At 38.9% G+C, this 19,637-nt stretch overlaps 1 protein-coding gene across 1 annotated transcript in view; it reads left to right on the top strand.

Moving 5' to 3' along the window:
- NPHP1 (nephrocystin 1) overlaps positions 1-19,637 on the top strand; it is a 72,476-nt gene that overhangs the window by 5,393 nt on the left and 47,446 nt on the right. Inside the window, exons 4-7 of the mRNA XM_054585865.1 lie at positions 4,343-4,403; positions 5,503-5,627; positions 11,256-11,454; positions 16,057-16,158. Coding sequence (XP_054441840.1) covers positions 4,343-4,403; positions 5,503-5,627; positions 11,256-11,454; positions 16,057-16,158 — 487 coding nt within the window. The remainder of the gene's footprint in view (positions 1-4,342; positions 4,404-5,502; positions 5,628-11,255; positions 11,455-16,056; positions 16,159-19,637) is intronic.

Here is a 19,637-nt window from a genome sequence, read left to right as displayed (position 1 = left end):
AAACTGCTCTATTGGTGGGGGGGGGGCGGGGGGGAGAGTGAGTTTGAGAATTTTTATATGTTTATTTGAGCCAAACTGATGACAATGCTGAGAAGCAAGATTTCAAATGCTCCTGGTGGATAAGTGCTTTTGTTTTCTTTTGACTTTTTTTTTTAATCCCTGGAAGAGTTTAAAATTAAATAGAATTTAAAATTATATAGTCATGATGAACTATATTGAATTAGATTATTAATACTTTTGTATTAAGTTAAGGACATCATTAAGGTAATCTGTGTGTTTGAGGTATTTAAAGAGTTTATAACATTCAAAAAAACAGTTTCATTCTACTAGTTTAAATAATTCATTAGAATTATTTGAAAAACATTTACTTAAGTCAAGCATTCAAAGTGTTTAAAAGCAAAATTAAGTTTATATGAATTTTAAAATGTTTAAGGGAATTTAATTAACTACATTAATTGGTAGGATTGATTTTTTTTTAAAGGAATTTAGGTCAAGTTGAATTAATTAAACAATAATGAAAGAAAAAATGAGGGTGATTTTACTTGCTTTAGTAGATTTTAAAATAGATTTATAGGCTAAATTTGAAGGCCCAGGGGAAACTAGGTTTTTAAATTTTCTTTTAATAAACTAATTATTTTTAAACCCAAGTAACTATAAAGAAGTCCTCCCCACAGCCATTTTAAAAATTTACATTGAGATTTGCATCTGAACATGTATTTTAGCCCATATGTTTGATTAACAGTTGGCTGGAGGGAGGAGATAGAGTAAAAATAATTCCTATTTAAAACTTTTGAAGATATTGCCAGGTTTCCTTGCACCCAGTGATGCTGTTTGATGACTATTCCTTTCCAATGGACCTGTTTGGGGCTTTTCTCTTTATCCTCAGTGTACTGAAATTTTATCATGATGTTTTACTTGTTTCTATATTGCTCAACACTCAGTGCATCCTTTCAGCTTGAAAACTTGTGTCTCTCATGAGCTCTGGGAGTTTTTCTTTTATTAAAAGGTAAGTTGTTTATATTTGCGTGTCCTTTTCTTCCTGAAACATCTTTGAGTCAGGTATTGGGCCTCCTGGACTGTTCTGGTCTCTTATCTCCCCATTGGTAATTTTTGTTTCTTTGTCTTTTTGTTTTCGTGTGGGAGATTCTCTTGACTTTTTCTTTTAACTTCCTATGGAATATTTGATATCAATTGGTAACTTACAACTGCTTTTTCTTGTTCTTTAATTGTTCTTTTTTTATAGCATCATGTTCCTGTTTTCAGATTATCTTATTACTATTTTCATCATTAGGAGATTTTCTAAAAAGTTTTTTCCTGTTCTCTGAGTTGTGTTTGGTTCCTCTGGGCTCAGATTATTTATTTATTTAATGTTGATTAGTCTTAAATTTTATCTTCCATGTTGCTGGTTTTCTTTTTTTTGAGGGAATAGGTTGATTATTCTGGGAGCTGCCATGGGTTTTTCAGCTATTCTTCATACATGCCTCTGTCCTACCCCCTGAATGGGAATAAAATTCTGTGTATATGGGCAGGGATTTCCAGGGGTCTGTGAATGAGCTTTTAGCCTGTGGAATCTCCACTGCCAGAATAAGGTGGGCTCTAACCCTGGTGTACAGGAAAGTTCTTTATCACCTATAATCCTCTCCAGGTCATTCCTCTGGTATGGAGGGAGAGCAGAAAAAGATGAGCTAACAGAAAGGGGATCTGTCAGGCTTTCTGTAAACAGACTTTTTTAAAAGTCAAAGACTTAAGGGCCTTAGCCACATCTAAACTTAATCAGTATCTTTACTCTCTCCCTGAATAATAGAAAGAACTTAGACTGCCTTAAGACTGATTCCCTCTTCATAGTTTAGCTGTCATGGATGTGATTTAATTTATATAATACAATATAAATAATGTAACTTAATATATAAAGTAAGCCCCAGCAATAGCCCATTTAAGGTCAGTTTTATATTTCTTATTTGGGTATCTGAGACTTAAGCTAAATGACATGAACTGTCTATGGAATAACTAAAACCCTGTAGGTGACTGGACAGGCCAAGTTCAAGGGGAGCATGCCCTGTGGAGGAGGAGGCTGCTACAGAGTCCTCCGTGTGGCCTCTGCATGGTTTACTCTACCATTGACTGGCTGTGTTTACTTTTTTTTAAGTATATTTTATTGATAATGCTATTCCAGTTGTTTCATTTTTTTTCTACCCTCTATCCCCCTCTGCCCTGCACCCCCTCCCTCCAGCATCCCCACCCCTTAGTTCATGTCCATGGGTCGTACATATAAGTTCTTCGACTTCTCTATGTCCTATACTTTTTTTAACCTCCCCCTGTCTATTTTGTACCTACTATTTATGCTGCTTATTCTCTGCCTTTTCTCCCCATTCGCCCCCTCCCCCTCCCTCTGATCTCCATTTCTGTGATTCTGTTCCTGTTCTAGTTGGTTGCTTAGTTTATTTATGTTTTTGTTTTTTTTAAGGTTCAGTTGTTGATAGTTGCGAGTTTGTTGTCATTTTACTGTTCATAGCGTTGACCTTCTTTTTCTCAGAGAAGTTCCTTTAACATTTCATATAATAAGGGCTTGGTGGTGATGACCTCCATTAGCTTTCCCTTATCTGGGAAGCACTTTTATCGGCCCTTCCATTCTAAATGATAGCTTTGCTGGATAGAGTAATCTTGGATGCAGGTCCTTGCCTTTCATGTTTTTGAATACTTCTTTCCAGCCCTTTCTTGCCTGTAAGGTTTCTTTAGAGAAATCAGCTGATAGTTTTATAGGAACTCCTTTGTAGGTAACTGTGTCCTTTTCTCTTGCTGCTTCTAAGATTCTCTTGTTATCTTTCATCCTGGGTAACTTAATTATGCTGTGCCTTGGTGTGTGCTTCCTTGGGTCCAGCTTTTTTGGGACTTTCTGAGCTTCCTGGACTTCCTGGAAGTCTATTTCCTTGGCTACATTGGGGAAGTTCCTCTTCATTTTGATTTTTTTTCCAATACGTTTTCAATTTCTTGCTCTTCCTCTTCTACTTCTGGCACCCCTATGATTTGGATGTTGGAACATTTAAAGTTGTCCCAGAGGTTCCTAAGCCTGTCCTCATTTTTCTGAATTCTTGTTTCTTCATTCTGTTCTGGTTGAACGTTTGTTTCTTCATTCTGCTCCCAATTGTTGATTCGAGTCTCGGTTTCCTTCCCTTTGCCGTTGGTTCCCTGTGTATTTTTCTTTATTTCTCTTTGTATTGCCTTCACTTCTCCCTCTGTTTTGCGACCATACTCAACCAATCCAGTGAGCATCCTGATTACCAGTGTTTTGAATTGTGCATCTGATAGGTTGGCTATGTCCTCTTTGCTTAGTTCTTTTTCTGGAGTTTTGATCTGTTCTTTCATTTGGGCCATATTTGTTTGTCTTGGCACACCTGTTACTGTAAGTGGCAGAGCCTTAGGTATTCGTCAGGGCGAGGCAACCCACTTTGCTGCATTGTGGTCCTGTATGTGAGAGGGATCCGAGAGGGAACGGTGCTGCCTTCTTGGCTGTCGCCCCGCTTCCAGTCACTTCCCTCGCTTCCCACAAGTGGATTGTGCCCTTTCAGGTGCTGATTCCCTGGTTGATGGGCTTGTGTACATTCTAGGACCCCATGGACCCCTGCAATAGACATTCCTGTAAGACTGGCAGTTTCTCCTGCCACTGCAACAACCCCCCGCTGCCCCGCCGAGTTTTTACAGCCAGAGATTTTGAGGCTTTCTTCTCCCATGCTGGAACCCTGGGTTGCGCGGTTGTCTCACTCCTCAGTTGTTCCTCCTGGTTTATCTGCAGCTGAATTGGGACCACCTGGTCCGCCAGCCGCTGCTTTGTCGTCTATCCTCTCTGCCCCAGCTACCTGTCTGCACCCCTCCTACCAGTCTGAATGAATGTTTCTTCTTCAACTCCTTGGTTGTTGGACTTCCCATACAGTTTGATTTTCTGGCAGTTCTGGTTTTTTATTTTTGTTTTTAAATTGATGGTTGTCCTTTTGGTTGTGCATGGCAGTGAAGCGTATCTACCTACACCTCCATCTTGGCTGGAAGTGTGCTTACCTTTTAGAATTTCCCTTTCTCCACCTGGAGGGAGCGTGGTTCTGGGGCTTGAATGAGGTGATGCCTGTAAACTACTTAGCATTCTGCATTCTGCTCTGTGTAACTTGGAGCTGGGCTGTGAGGATCCTGAGCTAATGGGTGGAAAGGTATTTACATGTGTATTTTTAAACATAAGCCATACAATAGCTAACTGCCTTGCCTGCTTAAAGACTTATGTATGATTTTACAAAATAACTTTCTGGTTTGGACAACAAAAAAATCAGTATTTTTTTCTCTCTTTTTAAAAATTTAGATGTATCCAATTAAAACAGGCAATCGATGAAAATAAAAATGCTCTTCAAAAATTAAACAAAGTAAGTATTAGTTAATCATATTGGAGAAAACCTGTTTTCACAAATATTTTCAGGAAGTGGGAATTCATTAGAGTGGGGAAGTTCTGGGTTTGCATCAGTGATGAAGTCTGACTGCTCAGTGCTGACTCCCTGACAGGCTCACTGAGTGTGAGCTTGGGACCAGAAAAGCCCAGGCTCCAAACGCTGATAAAGTTCAGCTGTAGTGAACTCAGTCAGCATTGAGGACTCAAAGTCCAGGGAGAAGTTATTTTTATTTTTGCATTGTGTAAGTTTTGTAGTTTAGGATTGTTTTAATTTGCATTACATTGTGGGAGAGAGGGAGAGGAGGGAGGGAGGGACCAACACATACAGGCACAACACGAGAGAACATATAACCTTCCCTGAGGGAGAGTGGTAAAGAAGCTGATTGTGTCACAGGACAGCTCTGATGTTAGTGACTCTACTCTGCAGAAACAGAAGGAACTAAAACTTACTCTTGGCAGTCAGTCCCTTTAGGAGTTTTTCTTCGAACATGAGCCTGAGTCTCAGGTAGGTGCCAGGGCCAGACACTCAACAAGTGTTTCAAGCAGAAGGCTGAAAGTCATGTCCAGGCTATGACTCTCCTGTACCGTAGCTGAGACAAGTGTCACTGAGTGTCACTTCTGAATTTCTCCAGTGACACAGAATTCTTTAATTTAGGAGGCAGACTGGACCTACATTTGAAATCCTACCCCTGTTTCACCGATGAGGAAGCAGGCTCCCAGTGGTGGAACAGCTTTCTCTGTGTCTCACCACCAAGAAGTGGCAGCACTGGGACTGGAGCCGGTCTTCCTGACCAAAGCCACTCCTTGCCTGGAGTGTAGCCTTTACCAACTGCACCTATAATTAGATGCTCTGTGATACCTCACAAGGGAACAAACAAAAAAAGTTATAATTTCATTTTTTGTTTGGTTTACTTTCCAACCTAATCATCTGCATTTCTTTTCATCATATTTCTCTAAGGGAGGTCTAGACTCATACCAAAATTTACTTTGTTTTCCATCACTTACTGGATTTTTTTTCTTTAAAAAATATAAAGGAAACAGATTTTTCAGTAAAATGGGCTTATATTCTTTCCTAGGCTGATGAACCTGCACCTGTTGGGAACTATCATCAAAAAAAGGAGGAGGAGCTCAGTCTCTTGGATAAGCTGACTCACCAATTGCAGGAACTTGCCGTGTCCATAAGTAGAGAAAATAGAACTGGGTATGCGTCTTCCCTTCTTTCTTTCGGATATGTCACCAGAAGTTTTAATGTTTCACTCAGGATACAGACATGTAACATTATAGATACAGACACATGGCCGTAACAGAATAATCAATCTGAGTATGGTAGAAAGTGTGAGAGCCCAGGAGAGATGTAAAGGAACTCAGTGCTGTTTGATTGATGTTCAGTGACCTCAGACAGCTGTTTTAATTATTTGTCCAGATTTTATAACTGTTTCTGATTAGAAGGTGAAGTCCAATACTGGGTACTTTGTCATTCTCAGGACTGGAAATCAGAAATTCGGGAGTCCTTGCACCTACATTCTTATCATTTTCCCAGGATACTGTATAAAAATAAGGAAACAGCCTTAAAGAGTCTGAACAGTTGATATTTTCCTTTCTGCTTTCCATAAATTGGCTTTGTGTATACCATCAGGATTTCTTTCTACTTTACAAAGGTAAAGTAGAAAACATCCATTCCAGCAGAAAAACAGTGCATGTTTCTGCTTCCAGTTTTTAAAGAATTTTTATGAAAGGAGGAAATACGTAAGTACATGATCCAAATAATTTTCTTCTTATATATGAACATTGATATTAAAGGCAACATCTTTATTTTCATATATTTTCGCATATTTGTTCATTTAGCTCTTCAGATCTCTACTTGTTTCCCTAACTAGATGATAAATTACCTGAGAGGAAATTATGACAGTTTTGACTGCCTTGCCTGCTTAACGACCCTCCTGTTGAAGCTGAGCCTTGATTGCTATTGACATGTCAATTAGGCCAATCAGCTGCAAGGACTGGCTCTGACCACTGACCACCAACCTCCCACCATTGTGGAGGATCAGCTGTGCAGAGGCACATCCCACAGGGCAAGACTTACTTCATTGGGGCTCTGGTGCCCTCTGAGTCCGCCCCTTGAGTGTGTTGCATATAGAGATGGGTGGGTGGTGTTTTGACATGGTCTGAAACTGTTCATGAGTGTTCTGGCTCTGGAACTTCCGGGTAGGTGCAGGTCAAGGTCAGTCACCACTTGTATTATGCCAGCTTAAGCTACAAAATGATCTGCAGAGGGTGCTACTTTTGCTGGCCTTGGAGGTGGCCAGGCAAGTTCAAGCTGTGAACCAAGGCCAGCTGCTGCTAGTGTTGGGGCCATTTAGTGAGAGGTATGGGGCATCCTGAGGCCAGATGCTGCTTGTTTGAGAGATTTTAAGAAAATCTAAAGCATGAGCCAAGACAGATCATTTGTATGGAAATGCAACTGGAAACAGCTTGGGTGGGCCTGAAATTTGGGTGGGGCAGGGCCTTGGGGAATCACCAGAGTAGGGCAAACAGGGTGAGCCAGGTTTATGGAGACTCACATATGGCACCTGCCTGCTGCTGTCTGGGAGGGCTCATCAAAGAACAAAGGCTTCTACCAGCACGTCCATCTGGGAGAAAGCTGTCCCCTCAGCTCTTGCCCTGATGCCAGATAATTCAGCTCCTCTCCATCTTCCCCTGGTGCCTTTCAAGCTGCTGTCCCAGAACTGGAGCTCAGAGGGAGTGAATCTGATTAAGTCCATGCATGGGCACTTTAACTTTCCAGAGTCAAAGTTACAGTGTAGGTTATGTGTATTTGAGAGATACATTCATTACTAGGATGTGCTGAAATCTGAAAAAAAAAAATTAAAAACACTGCAAATTTGCATTTATTGCATTTATATAATAAAGTAAATGATTTTTTTATTGATTTTCAGTTGCAACCTAGAAATTGTTAAACAAAGAAATACAAAAAAATAGAGAATAAAAATTTTTCTTTTCAAATAACAAACTTCAGTACTGCTAAAAAATACAATAAAAATGTCTTTAACATTAATCAGAAGCTTTAATAGTTGGCTTTGCAAAGTGTTTGTAACAATTATCACCAACAATATTGCTATGCTCAAGCCATAAATACTTTTCACAACACTTGCAAAAATATTTTGACAAGTGACTCGTTTTGGATGTATAGCACCTAACACATCTTTTTCTGCTTATTGAGGCAGCCATATCTATGTTGTCATTAGGATTTCCATTTGTGTTTGAAACTGATGACGTTTCAGGTGTAAAGGTTTATGCATACTCGTAGAGATTTCTGAATGTCTCTTTATTTGTCCTGATACTACATTACGAGATTTCTAATAAATATTATGTGCCTTATTTCCGCATTACAGTTCAGCATATGATGTCTGAGCATTTATTCCTGCAGTATTCAGAATTGTGTAGAATATAACCATAGGCCATCTTCTGGTTTCCCTGGCCACATTATATGTACCTACCATTTGGTCTACAGTGTCAATTCCTGACTTTGTTTGGTTGTAATAGCCTATTGTGTCAGGCTTTTGTGAATCTAAATTTGCGGTGTCATTGAAATGTATACTTGAGACAAAAATTACATTTTTCCCCCTCTTTTTGTGTATATGAGATACTAGTGTGCAATCTGCACCAAAAGCAAATAAATTGGATTATTTTGGCCTTTTTTTAGAATACAGAGATCCAGGGGGTAGTTGGGGTTTATTCTTATGAATAGTACCTGCTTATGAAAGTTGCTGCTTTTTCAAGTCAGAGATAAGATTCATATCAGTGAACCAGTGATCTGCGGTATTATTATGTCCTGATGAGTAAATGGATTCTGTAAGTCTCTTGATTATGTCTGCAGGTTTATTACTAATCAAAGAAGGACCTTCGGGCTGCCTATTGGCATTTATTTCAAGATTTCCTGTGTAAAATACTTTTGAATTGACCATAGCAAAAATTTTTATAACATTTACTGGGCTTGGATGGAATTACTGTCTAAATTCACATTTGCCTTTCAATCTAGGTAACATTTTGTCTGTTGTTACATTCTGTCCCATAGAGTAACATAATTTACAATTTTCTGAAAATGCTGAGAAAATGTCTCTCATAGCCGCTAATTTGTCACTTTCAGATGTTCTAAGGGGTCAGTTTGTCACCAAACTTGATATAATTGTGAATAAACCTAAATGCCTGTAAAGATATTTATTGTAAGTCTAACAAGTTCAATCTCACTACCATCTGTAGCCCATAAATCCTGCAAATTTAGCCAATTGCTGCAATGTAAACTAGCTAGATATGAGGCCAAAAAATGCTTTCAACTTGGTTTTATCTATTGTTTTAGCATTTCTTTGTTATGAAAGCCGGCTTCAGATAAAATCAATATATTTATTTGTATATAATATAAGATTAGGTCTTAATATATTTTGTGATAAAGCAGTTCCAAGTTTCAAATTCTGTCTTGGCATTTTTTACATTTGGCCGAACCAAGTGTACACAAGTTGACACAAAATATTCTGTGGCTGTTTTCTAATTTGTCTTACTGAATTTTTCCTCCGTTCTTTATCCTCTCCTAAAAATACTGTTCATTCACTTCTAATTCATCTTCACTTTCCTCATTAGAAATATCTTGCTTGGTATTGGAATCTTCTGAATGAATTTCCACATAATCTTCTAAATCACTTTCATTTTCACATTTGACTCTACATTCTTATCATCAGACTTGAGTAGCATTTCTGAAGTTCTTCAGCATCTCTTGGATTATTGAATCGATATATTTTTCCAGCCATTTTCAACAGTAAATGAAAAAAACACAACACTTACAGCAAAGTTCATTAAAAAATAAATAAATAAATAAAAACAACTACAACAACACTGATTTTGGAGTTCACATTATCTCCCAGATACAATTTAGTATAGAGTATCTCACACCTTTACGAAATGCGTGTTATAACCAAACTGATGGCTTAAACGTTATGGCTTAACATTACTCAAATATAAACGCACTGCTAGTTATGACCTTGAACGTATGCACCCGATATATGTTGCAATATTTAAGAAAAGAGTTTGTATCTCTCAGATCAGCTGTGACCTTTGCAGGGTTAAGAGGGACTGCCTGGGACTCCAGAAGTCCCCCGTCTCCCTCAGCCTCAATCCCTGCTGGTTTCTGCAGCCAGAAGTTATGGGGACTTCTCTTCCTGCCACTGAAACCATGGGCTGGAGTGCATGGTGTGGGGGTGGGACCTCTTGTTCTTTAGAGGGACCTCCACAACGAATATATCCCTTCCAATTTTTATCTGCCACACGTGGATGTGGGACCAGCCTGTTCTGCGTTTCTACCCCTCCTACCAAACTGGATGTAGCTTCTTTTTTTAATTCCCTACTTGTAGGACTTCCATTAAGCCAGATTTCTGGAAGTCCTGAATGATGGTTGTTCTGCAGTTTAGTTGTAATTTTGATGCAGTTGTGGGACGAGGCAAGTACTGCATTTACCTATGCTGCCATCTGACCAGAAGCCAAAATGACTCAATTTTAAAGGTAAGCTTCAGGAACGTAAGCTGTAGGAGAGCAGAGACCTCTTTTTTGTTGTATCCCAAGTGCATCGTGTCTGTCACACAGTAGGTGCTCTATAAATGATTGATGACTTTGCTGAATGTTGAACGACAAAGCTGAGAGAGATTTAGTGACTTATGCCAGCCAGTATTATTTGAACTCCCCTTTCTTCCCTCACCTTCCATTTTACATCCTTCATATCTTTCCAAAATGCCATGTGTCACTCTTAACAGCCATCTTTCCTTTAGCACTTCCTGTAGTCTGTTCCCCATAGCGTAGTCATCTTTCAAAGCGCAGAGCAGATCCTGCCCTTCCCTTCCTTCTTAGGGACTGCCTTAGAGATGACGCTCACATGGGCTGCATTATGCTCACCTCTTCATAGCTTCACCTCTTTTGTGTTTCTTGAAGCCTTGTCCTACAACTCATGACCTCCTTGAGGTTCCGTGATCTTGAGCTTCCTTTCTCTGTTCCCTTCCCCTCCTTGCTACTTCCTTTTACCTGATTAATTTCAAGTCATCTATCAAGGCGTAATTCCAAGTCTTCTAATCCCCACCCATGCAGCCTAGGTTAGGTCCCTCTTGTGTTAGGTCCCTTGGTATCCTGTGTATACCTCCATTCTAGTACCTATTAAACTATAGCACAATTATCCATTTAGATTCTCATTGTAAACTCCTTGAGAACAGAGAATTGTGACCGGTTTTCCTATGTGCCATGGTATCTGACATGGACCATCATCATCAGAACTGACTTTTATTAAAAGCTTGCAATGGGCAGACACTGTTCCAAAAACACTCTGTGAGTCAGTAACTCATCTAATCCTCATGAGGGAGCTGCTATTCTTTATCTCCACTTTACCAATGAGAAATGGAGAGCTTAAAAAAAGCCTGTAAATCGTAGTTATTACTCAAAGACGCGGGGTAGAGCCAGAATTTAAACTCAGAGCCTGTGTGCCAAGAACTGTGTTATAAAGCTCAAGTAGCATTTGCTGAGTGGATGAATCCAGGATTAGAGTACAAGTCTCTTGGCCTCTAGTCCAGCATATGCTCTGCCCTGTCACTTCCTCAGATATGATCCCTTCGCTACTCAGTCCCTCAAGTCTCATATTCTTAGCTAGATGATAGGAACCATTAGCTGTGCTTTCCCTTTATTTCCTTTATTTGCCAGTTACAAATATGGGCCAGTTCTTCTATATATAGAAGTTATACTTGATCTGTTTTTAAGTGTTATTTCAAGTGACCCTTGTCATAGAATTATTTTTTTGCAGAATTGAGGCACTTAATGAAAGAGAGGAAGATGATGATTTTGCTGAAGAACATGAAAAAGAAGATGATGATGAAGAAAGTGAAGAAAGTAATGGGGAAGAAGAAATGGAAGATGAAGATGAAGAGGAAGAGAAACAGGAAAATGAGTACATTGCTGTTGGAGATTTTACTGCTCAGCAGGCTGGGGATCTTACATTTAAGGCAAGTAGAAACAAGACCTGAACTTAACTTTAGGGTCAATTTGCATACCTAACAGAATGAGGAAACTACCTGTAAACCTGTGTTACATATTCCTGATAAAAGGTTTTTGAACACTCAACCTGTCTTTTTATAGTGTATTTTATTGATTATGCTATTACAGTTTTCCCATTTTTTTCTTCCTTTTATTTCCCTCCATCCTGTACCGACCTCCCACCAGCATTACCCCTATTAGTTCATGTCCATGGGTTATACATATAAGTTCTTTGGCTTCTCCATTTCCTATGCTATTCTTAACCTCCCCCTGTCTATTTTGTACCTACCATTTATGCTTCTTATTCCCTGTGCCTTTTCTCCCATTCTCCCTCCTCCCCCTCCCCACTGATAATTCTCCCTGTGATCTCCATTTCTGTGATTCTGTTCCTGTTCTAGTTGTTTAGTTTGTTTTTGTTTTTTAGGTTCAGTTGTTGATAGATGTGAGTTTGTTGTCATTTTAGTGTTCATAGCATTCATCTTCTTTTTCTCAGATAAGTTCCTTTAGCATTTCATATAATAAGGGCTTGGTGGTGATGACCTCCATTAGCTTTCCCTTATCTGGGAAGTACTTTATCTGCTCTTCCATTCTAAATGATAGCTTTGCTGGATAGAGTAATCTTGGATGCAGGTCCTTGCCTTTCATGTTTTTGAATACTTCTTTCCAGCCCTTTCTTGCCTGTAAGGTTTCTTTAGAGAAATCAGCTGATAGTTTTATAGGAACTCCTTTGTAGGTAACTGTGTCCTTTTCTCTTGCTGCTTCTAAGATTCTCTTGTTATCTTTCATCCTGGGTAACTTAATTATGCTGTGCCTTGGTGTGTGCTTCCTTGGGTCCAGCTTTTTTGGGACTTTCTGAGCTTCCTGGACTTCCTGGAAGTCTATTTCCTTGGCTACATTGGGGAAGTTCCTCTTCATTTTGATTTTTTTCCAATACGTTTTCAATTTCTTGCTCTTCCTCTTCTACTTCTGGCACCCCTATGATTTGGATGTTGGAACATTTAAAGTTGTCCCAGAGGTTCCTAAGCCTGTCCTCATTTTTCTGAATTCTTGTTTCTTCATTCTGTTCTGGTTGAACGTTTGTTTCTTCATTCTGCTCCCAATTGTTGATTCGAGTCTCGGTTTCCTTCCCTTTGCTGTTGGTTCCCTGTGTATTTTTCTTTATTTCTCTTTGTATTGCCTTCACTTCTTCCTCTGTTTTGCGACCATACTCAACCAATCCAGTGAGCATCCTGATTACCAATGTTTTGAATTGTGCATCTGTAAGGTTGGCTGTGTCTTTGTCGCTTAGTTCTTTTTCTGGAGTTTCTTCCATTTGGGCCATGTTTCTTTGTCTCAGCACAGCTGTTATATTGTAAGGGGCGGAGCCTTAGGTATTTGCCAGGGCAGGGCAACCCACTTTGCTGGGTGATAGTGCCATATGTGGGGGAAGGGTCAGAGAGGGAACTATGCTGCTTGCTTGGCTCTTGCTCCGCTTTCACTCACTTCTTCTGCTACCCACAAGCAAATTGGACCCTTCCAGTGCTGATTCCCAGGTGGGTGGGTTTGTGGACGTTCTAGGACCCCTCCAATGAACTCTCCTATGAGCCTGAGAGTTTCTCCTGCCGCCACCACTCTCACAGGTTTTTATAGCAGAGGTTCTGAGACTTTCTTTTCCCGCACTGGAACCTTGGGTTACGTGGTCTGTCTTGCTCCCCAGATGTTCCTCCCAGTTTACCCGCATGCAAATGGGAGACCACCAGCCACCGCCTCTCCTGCCCTGTCCTCCAGCTGCTGGCTTGCTGCATGTATCCTTTCTGTCTTGGCTGCCCATCTCCACCCTTCCTACTGATGTGGATGAATGTTTCTTCTTTAACTCCTTGGTTGTCAGATTCCATACAATTTGGTTTTCTGGCAGTTCTGTTTATTTTTTGTTTTTACATTTGTTGTCCTTCTTTTGGTTGTGTGAGGAGGCAAAATGTATGTACTTATGCTTCCATCTTGGCTGGAAGTCTCAACCTGTTTAAATTAAGAAATAATAATGGGTTAATAAGAAGAGTCATATGAAATGTTACCAAAGTTACATGGTAGTAAAATGGTAAAAGAGTAATACTTGTCTACTTATTTATTTATTTCCTTTTAAGACTTTATTTTTTAAATATTATTCTTCAATTACAGTTTATATTCAATATTATCTTGTAATATTTTAGATATATAGCATAGTACTTAGATCATCATATACTTTACAAAGTGGCCAGGGTCCCATGACTGTTTTGTAACTATCACTTTGTACTTCTTTATCCCTTTGCCTTTTTCACTGAGTTCCCCAAACCCCCTCTCCTCTGGATACCATCAGTCTATTCTCTGTATATATGAATCTGTTTCAATTTTGTTTTATTTATTTTGTTCTTTAGATTCTGCCTATATGTGAAATCATATGGTATTTGCCTTTCTCTGACTGGCTTATTTAACTTAGCATAATACCCTTTAGGCCCATCCATACTATTGCAAATAGTAAGATTTTGTTCTGTTTTATGGCTAAGGATTATTCCTTGTATACATGTATCACAGTTTTTATATTCATTCATCTATTGATGTGCACTTGGGTTGCTTCCAATCTTGGCTAATGCAATGAACATAAAGGTGCATATATTCTTTTCAATTAGTGTTTTGGGATTTTTTTGTACATATTCCCAGAAGTGGAATCACTGGGTCATAAGGCAATTAAATTTTTAATCTTTTGAGGACCCTCCATACTGTTTTTCATAGTAGCTGCACCAGTCTGCATTCCCACCAACAGTGCACAAGGGTTCCCTTTTCTCCACATCTTCACAAACACTTGTTATTTGTAGATTTATTGGTGATAGCCATTCTGACAGGTGTGAAGTGATAGCTCATTGTAATGTTAATTTGCATTTCTCTGATGATTAGTGACATTGAGCCATGTCCATTGGCCATCTGTATATTGTCTTTGGAGAAATGTCTATGCAGGTCCTCTACCCATTTTTTTATTGTGATTGTTTTATTGGTGTTAAGTTGTGTGAGTTCTTTATAAATTTTGGATATTAACCCTTATCAGATGTATCATTGGCAGTTATTGTCCACTATTCAAAAGGTTGTCTTTTCCTTTTGTTGATGGTTTCCTTTGCTCTGAAAACACTTAGTTTTATGTAGGCTCATATGTTTATCTTTTCTTTTGTTTTCCTTGCTCAAGGAGATATAGCAGAAAAAATATTGCTTCGAGCAATGTCAGAGATTTTACTGCCTATGTTTTCTTCTAGGAGGTTCTGGTTTCAAGTCTTACATTTAAGTCTTTAATCCATTTTGAGGTCATCCTTGTGTTTAGTGTTAGAAGGTGGTACTTTTTTTTTTTTTTTGGCATGTCTCTGTCCAGTTTTCCCAGCACCGCTTTATTGAATTTTGATTACTATAGCTGTATAGTACATCTTATATCAGATATGTCTAACTTTGTTTTTCTTCCTTAAGATTGATGTGGTATTTTGGGGTCTTTTGTGCTTCCATATTAATTTTGGGATTATTTGTTCCAGTATTGTGAAAAACACCATTGGTATTTTGGTGGGGATTCCATCGAATCTATCGATTACTTTGGGTAGTATGGATATTTTAATGATGTTAATTCTCCCTATCCATGAGGACAGTATATGCTTCCATTTATTTGTATCTTCAATTTCTTAAATTAAAAAAAAATTATTGATGTTAGAGAGAGAGGAAGGGGGAGGGTGGGGGGGGAGAGAGAGAGAGAGAAAGAGAGAAACACTGATTTGTTGTTCCACTTACTTATGCTTTCATTTGTTGATTCTTGTATGTGCCCTGACTGGTAATTAAACCCTCAACTTTGGCATATTGGGACAATGCTCTAACCAACTGAGCTACCTGGCCAGGGCTCTTCATTTTCTTTCTTAAGTGTCTTATAATTTTCTGAGTACAGGCCTTTTACCTCCCTGGTTAAATTTTTCCTTAGGTATTTTTTGATGCAGTTATAAATGGGATTGTTTCCTTAGTTTCTTTTTCTGATAGTTTATTATTGGTGTATAAAAATGCAACTGATTTCTGAATATTTATTTTGTACCCTGCTACTTTACTGAATTCATTTATCAGTTCTAGTAGTTTTTTCGTGGAGTCTTTTGGGTTTTATGTATATAGTATCATGTCATCTGCAAATAATCACAGTTTTCCTTCTTCCTTTCTAATTTGGATGCCTTTAATTTCTTTTTCTTTTCTGATTGCTGTGGCTAGGACTTCCAGTACTACGTTGAATAAGAATAGTAAAAGTGGAATCCCTGCCTTGTTTCTGATCTTAATGGAAATGCTTTTAGTTTTTCCCCATTGAGTGATGTTAATCCTGGGTTTGTCATATATGGCCTTTATTATGTTGAGGTACTTTCTCTTTATTCCCATCTTTCTGAGAGTTTTTATCATAAATAGGTGTTGGATTTTGTCAAATGCTTTTTTTGCATCTATTGATGTCATATGATTTTTGTCCATATGTTTAAAAAAATAGTTTTACTGTTGATAATTTTTGTTTTAGGGGTAAAATTGAATTTAAAATTTTTTTTACTTTGTTTTGCTTTAAGAAAGGGGAAATTCTCCGTATAATTGAAAGAAACCCTGATGGTTGGTGGATGGGTAAGAATGCCAAAGGAAACAAAGGTCTCGTTCCCAGGACATATCTGGAGGTTAGTGTTTGCTGTTTATTTTTTCCATCTCCTCTTTCAACATCTGTTCATTTTTCATAAAAATTAAGCTGTATTCTTGGATTAATTAACTAGTGAATGACTTGAGGTACAGAATTTGCTTTAAATTTTGAGGGGTAGGGCATGGGGAAAATACTGTATGTTAATTGTCCTGGGACCAGTGATTGCTGTTATACAGGTAAGCCGTAGAATGTTATTCCACAATGGAGATGCTTTGTGGATTAGTACCGATCATAAAAATTAGCAAGTGTTCATTATTTGTTGTAAAACAAAACTACAGTTAATTTTATGTTAACTTCTACAAATATGTGATCCTGTACTAGGATAGGAACATACTATACATTGATGTTTGTAACCTATTGTTTTTTGTATTTTATGATATAGCATGGTCATTTTCTGTGCCAATATACATAGATAATCTGTCTGGATCAGTGCTGATCAATAGAAATTTAATACAAATAACAAATGTAATTTAAAATTCTAGTAACCACACTGAGATGTCTTTTTATTTCCGACACCACTTTTAATTCCAACTATGTGGATTTTATTTCTGATAACAAATGTGTGGTGGTTTCCACACCAGTTGTCTGAAACCAACTAGGTGTCCAACAGTTCAATTCAATTGTAGCATTAACTCCTAGAGTTAGTGCAGACCTCACAAGTTAAGAGTTCAGTCCTACAAACTGCCCTATTTCAGATGCTAGTCACGAGTCCCAGGGGCCACCTGTATTTGAAAGTGACCAGCCATAGATTCAGGAGTTCCCACACCCCTCCTCAGGTTCGATAATTTGTCATAGGAACTGACAGAGCCCAGTAAAACACAGTACCTGTGTTTATCATGTTATTATGAAGGACCTGACTAAGGAAGAGCCACATGGAAGAGGTGCACAGGGAGAGGTATTGGGAGATGGAGGGACTGGGACCTGGGCCTTCACACATGCTCTGGGGCCACCTTCCCAACACTTCAAAGCGGTTACCAGCCTGGAAACTCCTTAAACACTGTTGTTTTTGTAGTTTTTATGGAGGTTTTAGTACATAGACATGAGATTAAATTCTTGACCATTGGTGACAGTTTAATTCCAGCTTCTTTCCACTCCCTGAAGGTGGGGGGAGGGTGTGATGAAAATTCCAACTCTTAACCCAATTAAAAAATGGGCAAAGGACCTGAATAAACACTCCAAAGAGGACATACAGATGGCCAGTGGATACATGAAAAGATGTTCAACGTCACTAATTGTCAGAGAAATGCAAATTAAAACCATAGTGAGATATCTTACACCTGTCAGAATGGCTATTATCAATAAACCAACAAACAACAAGTGCTGGAGAAGATGTGGAGGAAAGGGAACCCTTGTGCATTGTTGGTGAGAATGCAGATTGGTGCAGCTACTGTGGAAAGCAGTATGGAGATACTTCAAAAAATTAAAAATGGATCTGCCTTTTGACCTAGAGATCCCCCTTCTGGGAATATGCAAAGGAACCCAGAACACTAATTCGAAAGAACATAGGCACCCCTATGTTCATTGCAGTTTTACTTAAAATCACCAAGATATGGAAGTAGCCCAAGTGTCCATCAGTAGATGAGTGGATAAAACAACTAGTTTACACAATGGGACATTTACACAGTGGAATACTATATGGCCATAAAAAAGAAAAAATGTTATCCTTTGCACAGTATTGGGTGGACCTGGGGAACATGCTAAATGAAATAAGCCAGTCAGAGAAAGACAAACACCATATGATTTCACCCGTGTATGGAATCTAATGAATAAACTGAACTGACAAGCAAAATAGAGACAGGCTCACGGATAGAGAGCAGGATGACAGCTATGGGAGTGGGGGTTGAGAGTGGAGGGATTGAACCAAAAGGAAAAAGGAACCATGGACATGGACAGCAGAGTGGTGGTTGCGTGAGGTGGGGGGCATGAAGGGACTAGATGGTAATGAAAAAGATATAATAATAAATAAAAAATAATAAAGCAGCCTTACAAGGAACTTGAACCTCTCCCCCCAGCCTCAAACAAAAAGAAAGTTCTAAATCTTTAATCTCAGAGTTCTTAAGGCAACCAGCATCCCACCAACTAATTAGCATAAACTCAAGTGTGGTTGAAAGGGCTTGTTATGAAGGAAAAAGACACTCCTGTCACTCAGGAAATTCTAAGAATTTTAAGAATTGTTGCCAAGAACTGGGAATAAAGACCAAATGTATATTTTTCATTATACCACACACTTAACAAAAGTAAAGAAATGGGTAACATTATTTTTAATAATATATTTTATATTACTCAATATATCAAAAATATTATCATTTCAACATATAATCAATGTGAAAAATACTTCCCTTTTTATGCTACATTTTCAAATTTCAGTGTGTGTTTTACACATAAATGACATACCTCAATTTGGAGGAGCCACATTTCAAGTGTCAGCAGCCACAGGTGGCAAGTGGCTGCTGTATTGCATAGTCCAGGTCTAGATCATCTGTTTCAATTGTAGTACAGTATTCCAGTTTCATATAGATGGACATTTAGGTTATTTCCATCTTATAATAGCTATCAGTTATGTGTCTGTCAATTATGTGGCAAAGAAGCTATGATTAGCTTCCACTCTGAATTACAAGAGATCCCCAAATAGTGGCTTAAATAAGGTACAAGCACAAGGCAGAAGGGTGGAAGTAGCAGTCAAAAGGTGCTGAGGCCCAATCTAATGTATCACTTTGTGGTTAGGTAGGAGATAACACTTCCAGGGGTAACTGTAGTTGGCTGCAAGATCTTTAAATGATTCCAAGCAGCAAAAGAGATGGAAAGGGGAAAAAGAAGTCAAAAGGCCTGAGCTGCTATCTTGTTTTAGACTGTTTCCTGGAATTACACAAAAAACTTCCAATTATATCGTGATCAGAATTTAGTTCTTTTTGGTCTGGAGTGCCTGGGGTGGAGGCAAAGGTGGAGTTAGAGGTGGGAGTGCTTTGAAAGATGCTACTGCCAGAGTGTGAAATATCTGAAAATGGAAATTAATAAAGAACGATATAAGAGCCAGAGTTTCAAGGTGGCCTGTGTAAACATGGCTCGCCTCCTCACACAAACACATCAAAATTACAACTAAACTATAGAATAGCCATCACTTAGACCTGGCAGAAATTGAGGTGAATGGAGGTCCCACAACCATGGAATTGAAGAAACCACATCCATCCAGATTGATAGGAGGGGTGCAGACATGGAGATGTGGACTGGGCTGGTCCCACACCCACATGTGGCAGATAAAAATTGGGAGGGATATCTGGGGAGCCAGGGGTCCCAACCTCATACCAGGCCACTTAACCCAGGGTTCCAGTACCTGGAAGAAAAGTCCCTGTGGCTTCTGGCTGTAAAAACTAGCGGAGATTGAGTCAGTAGAAGAAACTGCTGGATTCCCAGGCAATTCCTCACAGACTTACTCATACTTCTGCTGAGCTCCAGCACCTG

The sequence above is a fragment of the Pteronotus mesoamericanus genome, unplaced genomic scaffold (genome assembly GCF_021234165.1).
Source record: "Pteronotus mesoamericanus isolate MK-2021 breed Mesoamerican mustached bat unplaced genomic scaffold, CSHL_Meso_final contig_121, whole genome shotgun sequence".
Lineage (NCBI taxonomy): Eukaryota > Metazoa > Chordata > Mammalia > Chiroptera > Mormoopidae > Pteronotus > Pteronotus mesoamericanus.
Note: the sequence above shows the minus strand (reverse complement) of the source record. Positions and strands in the feature narration are given on the sequence as shown.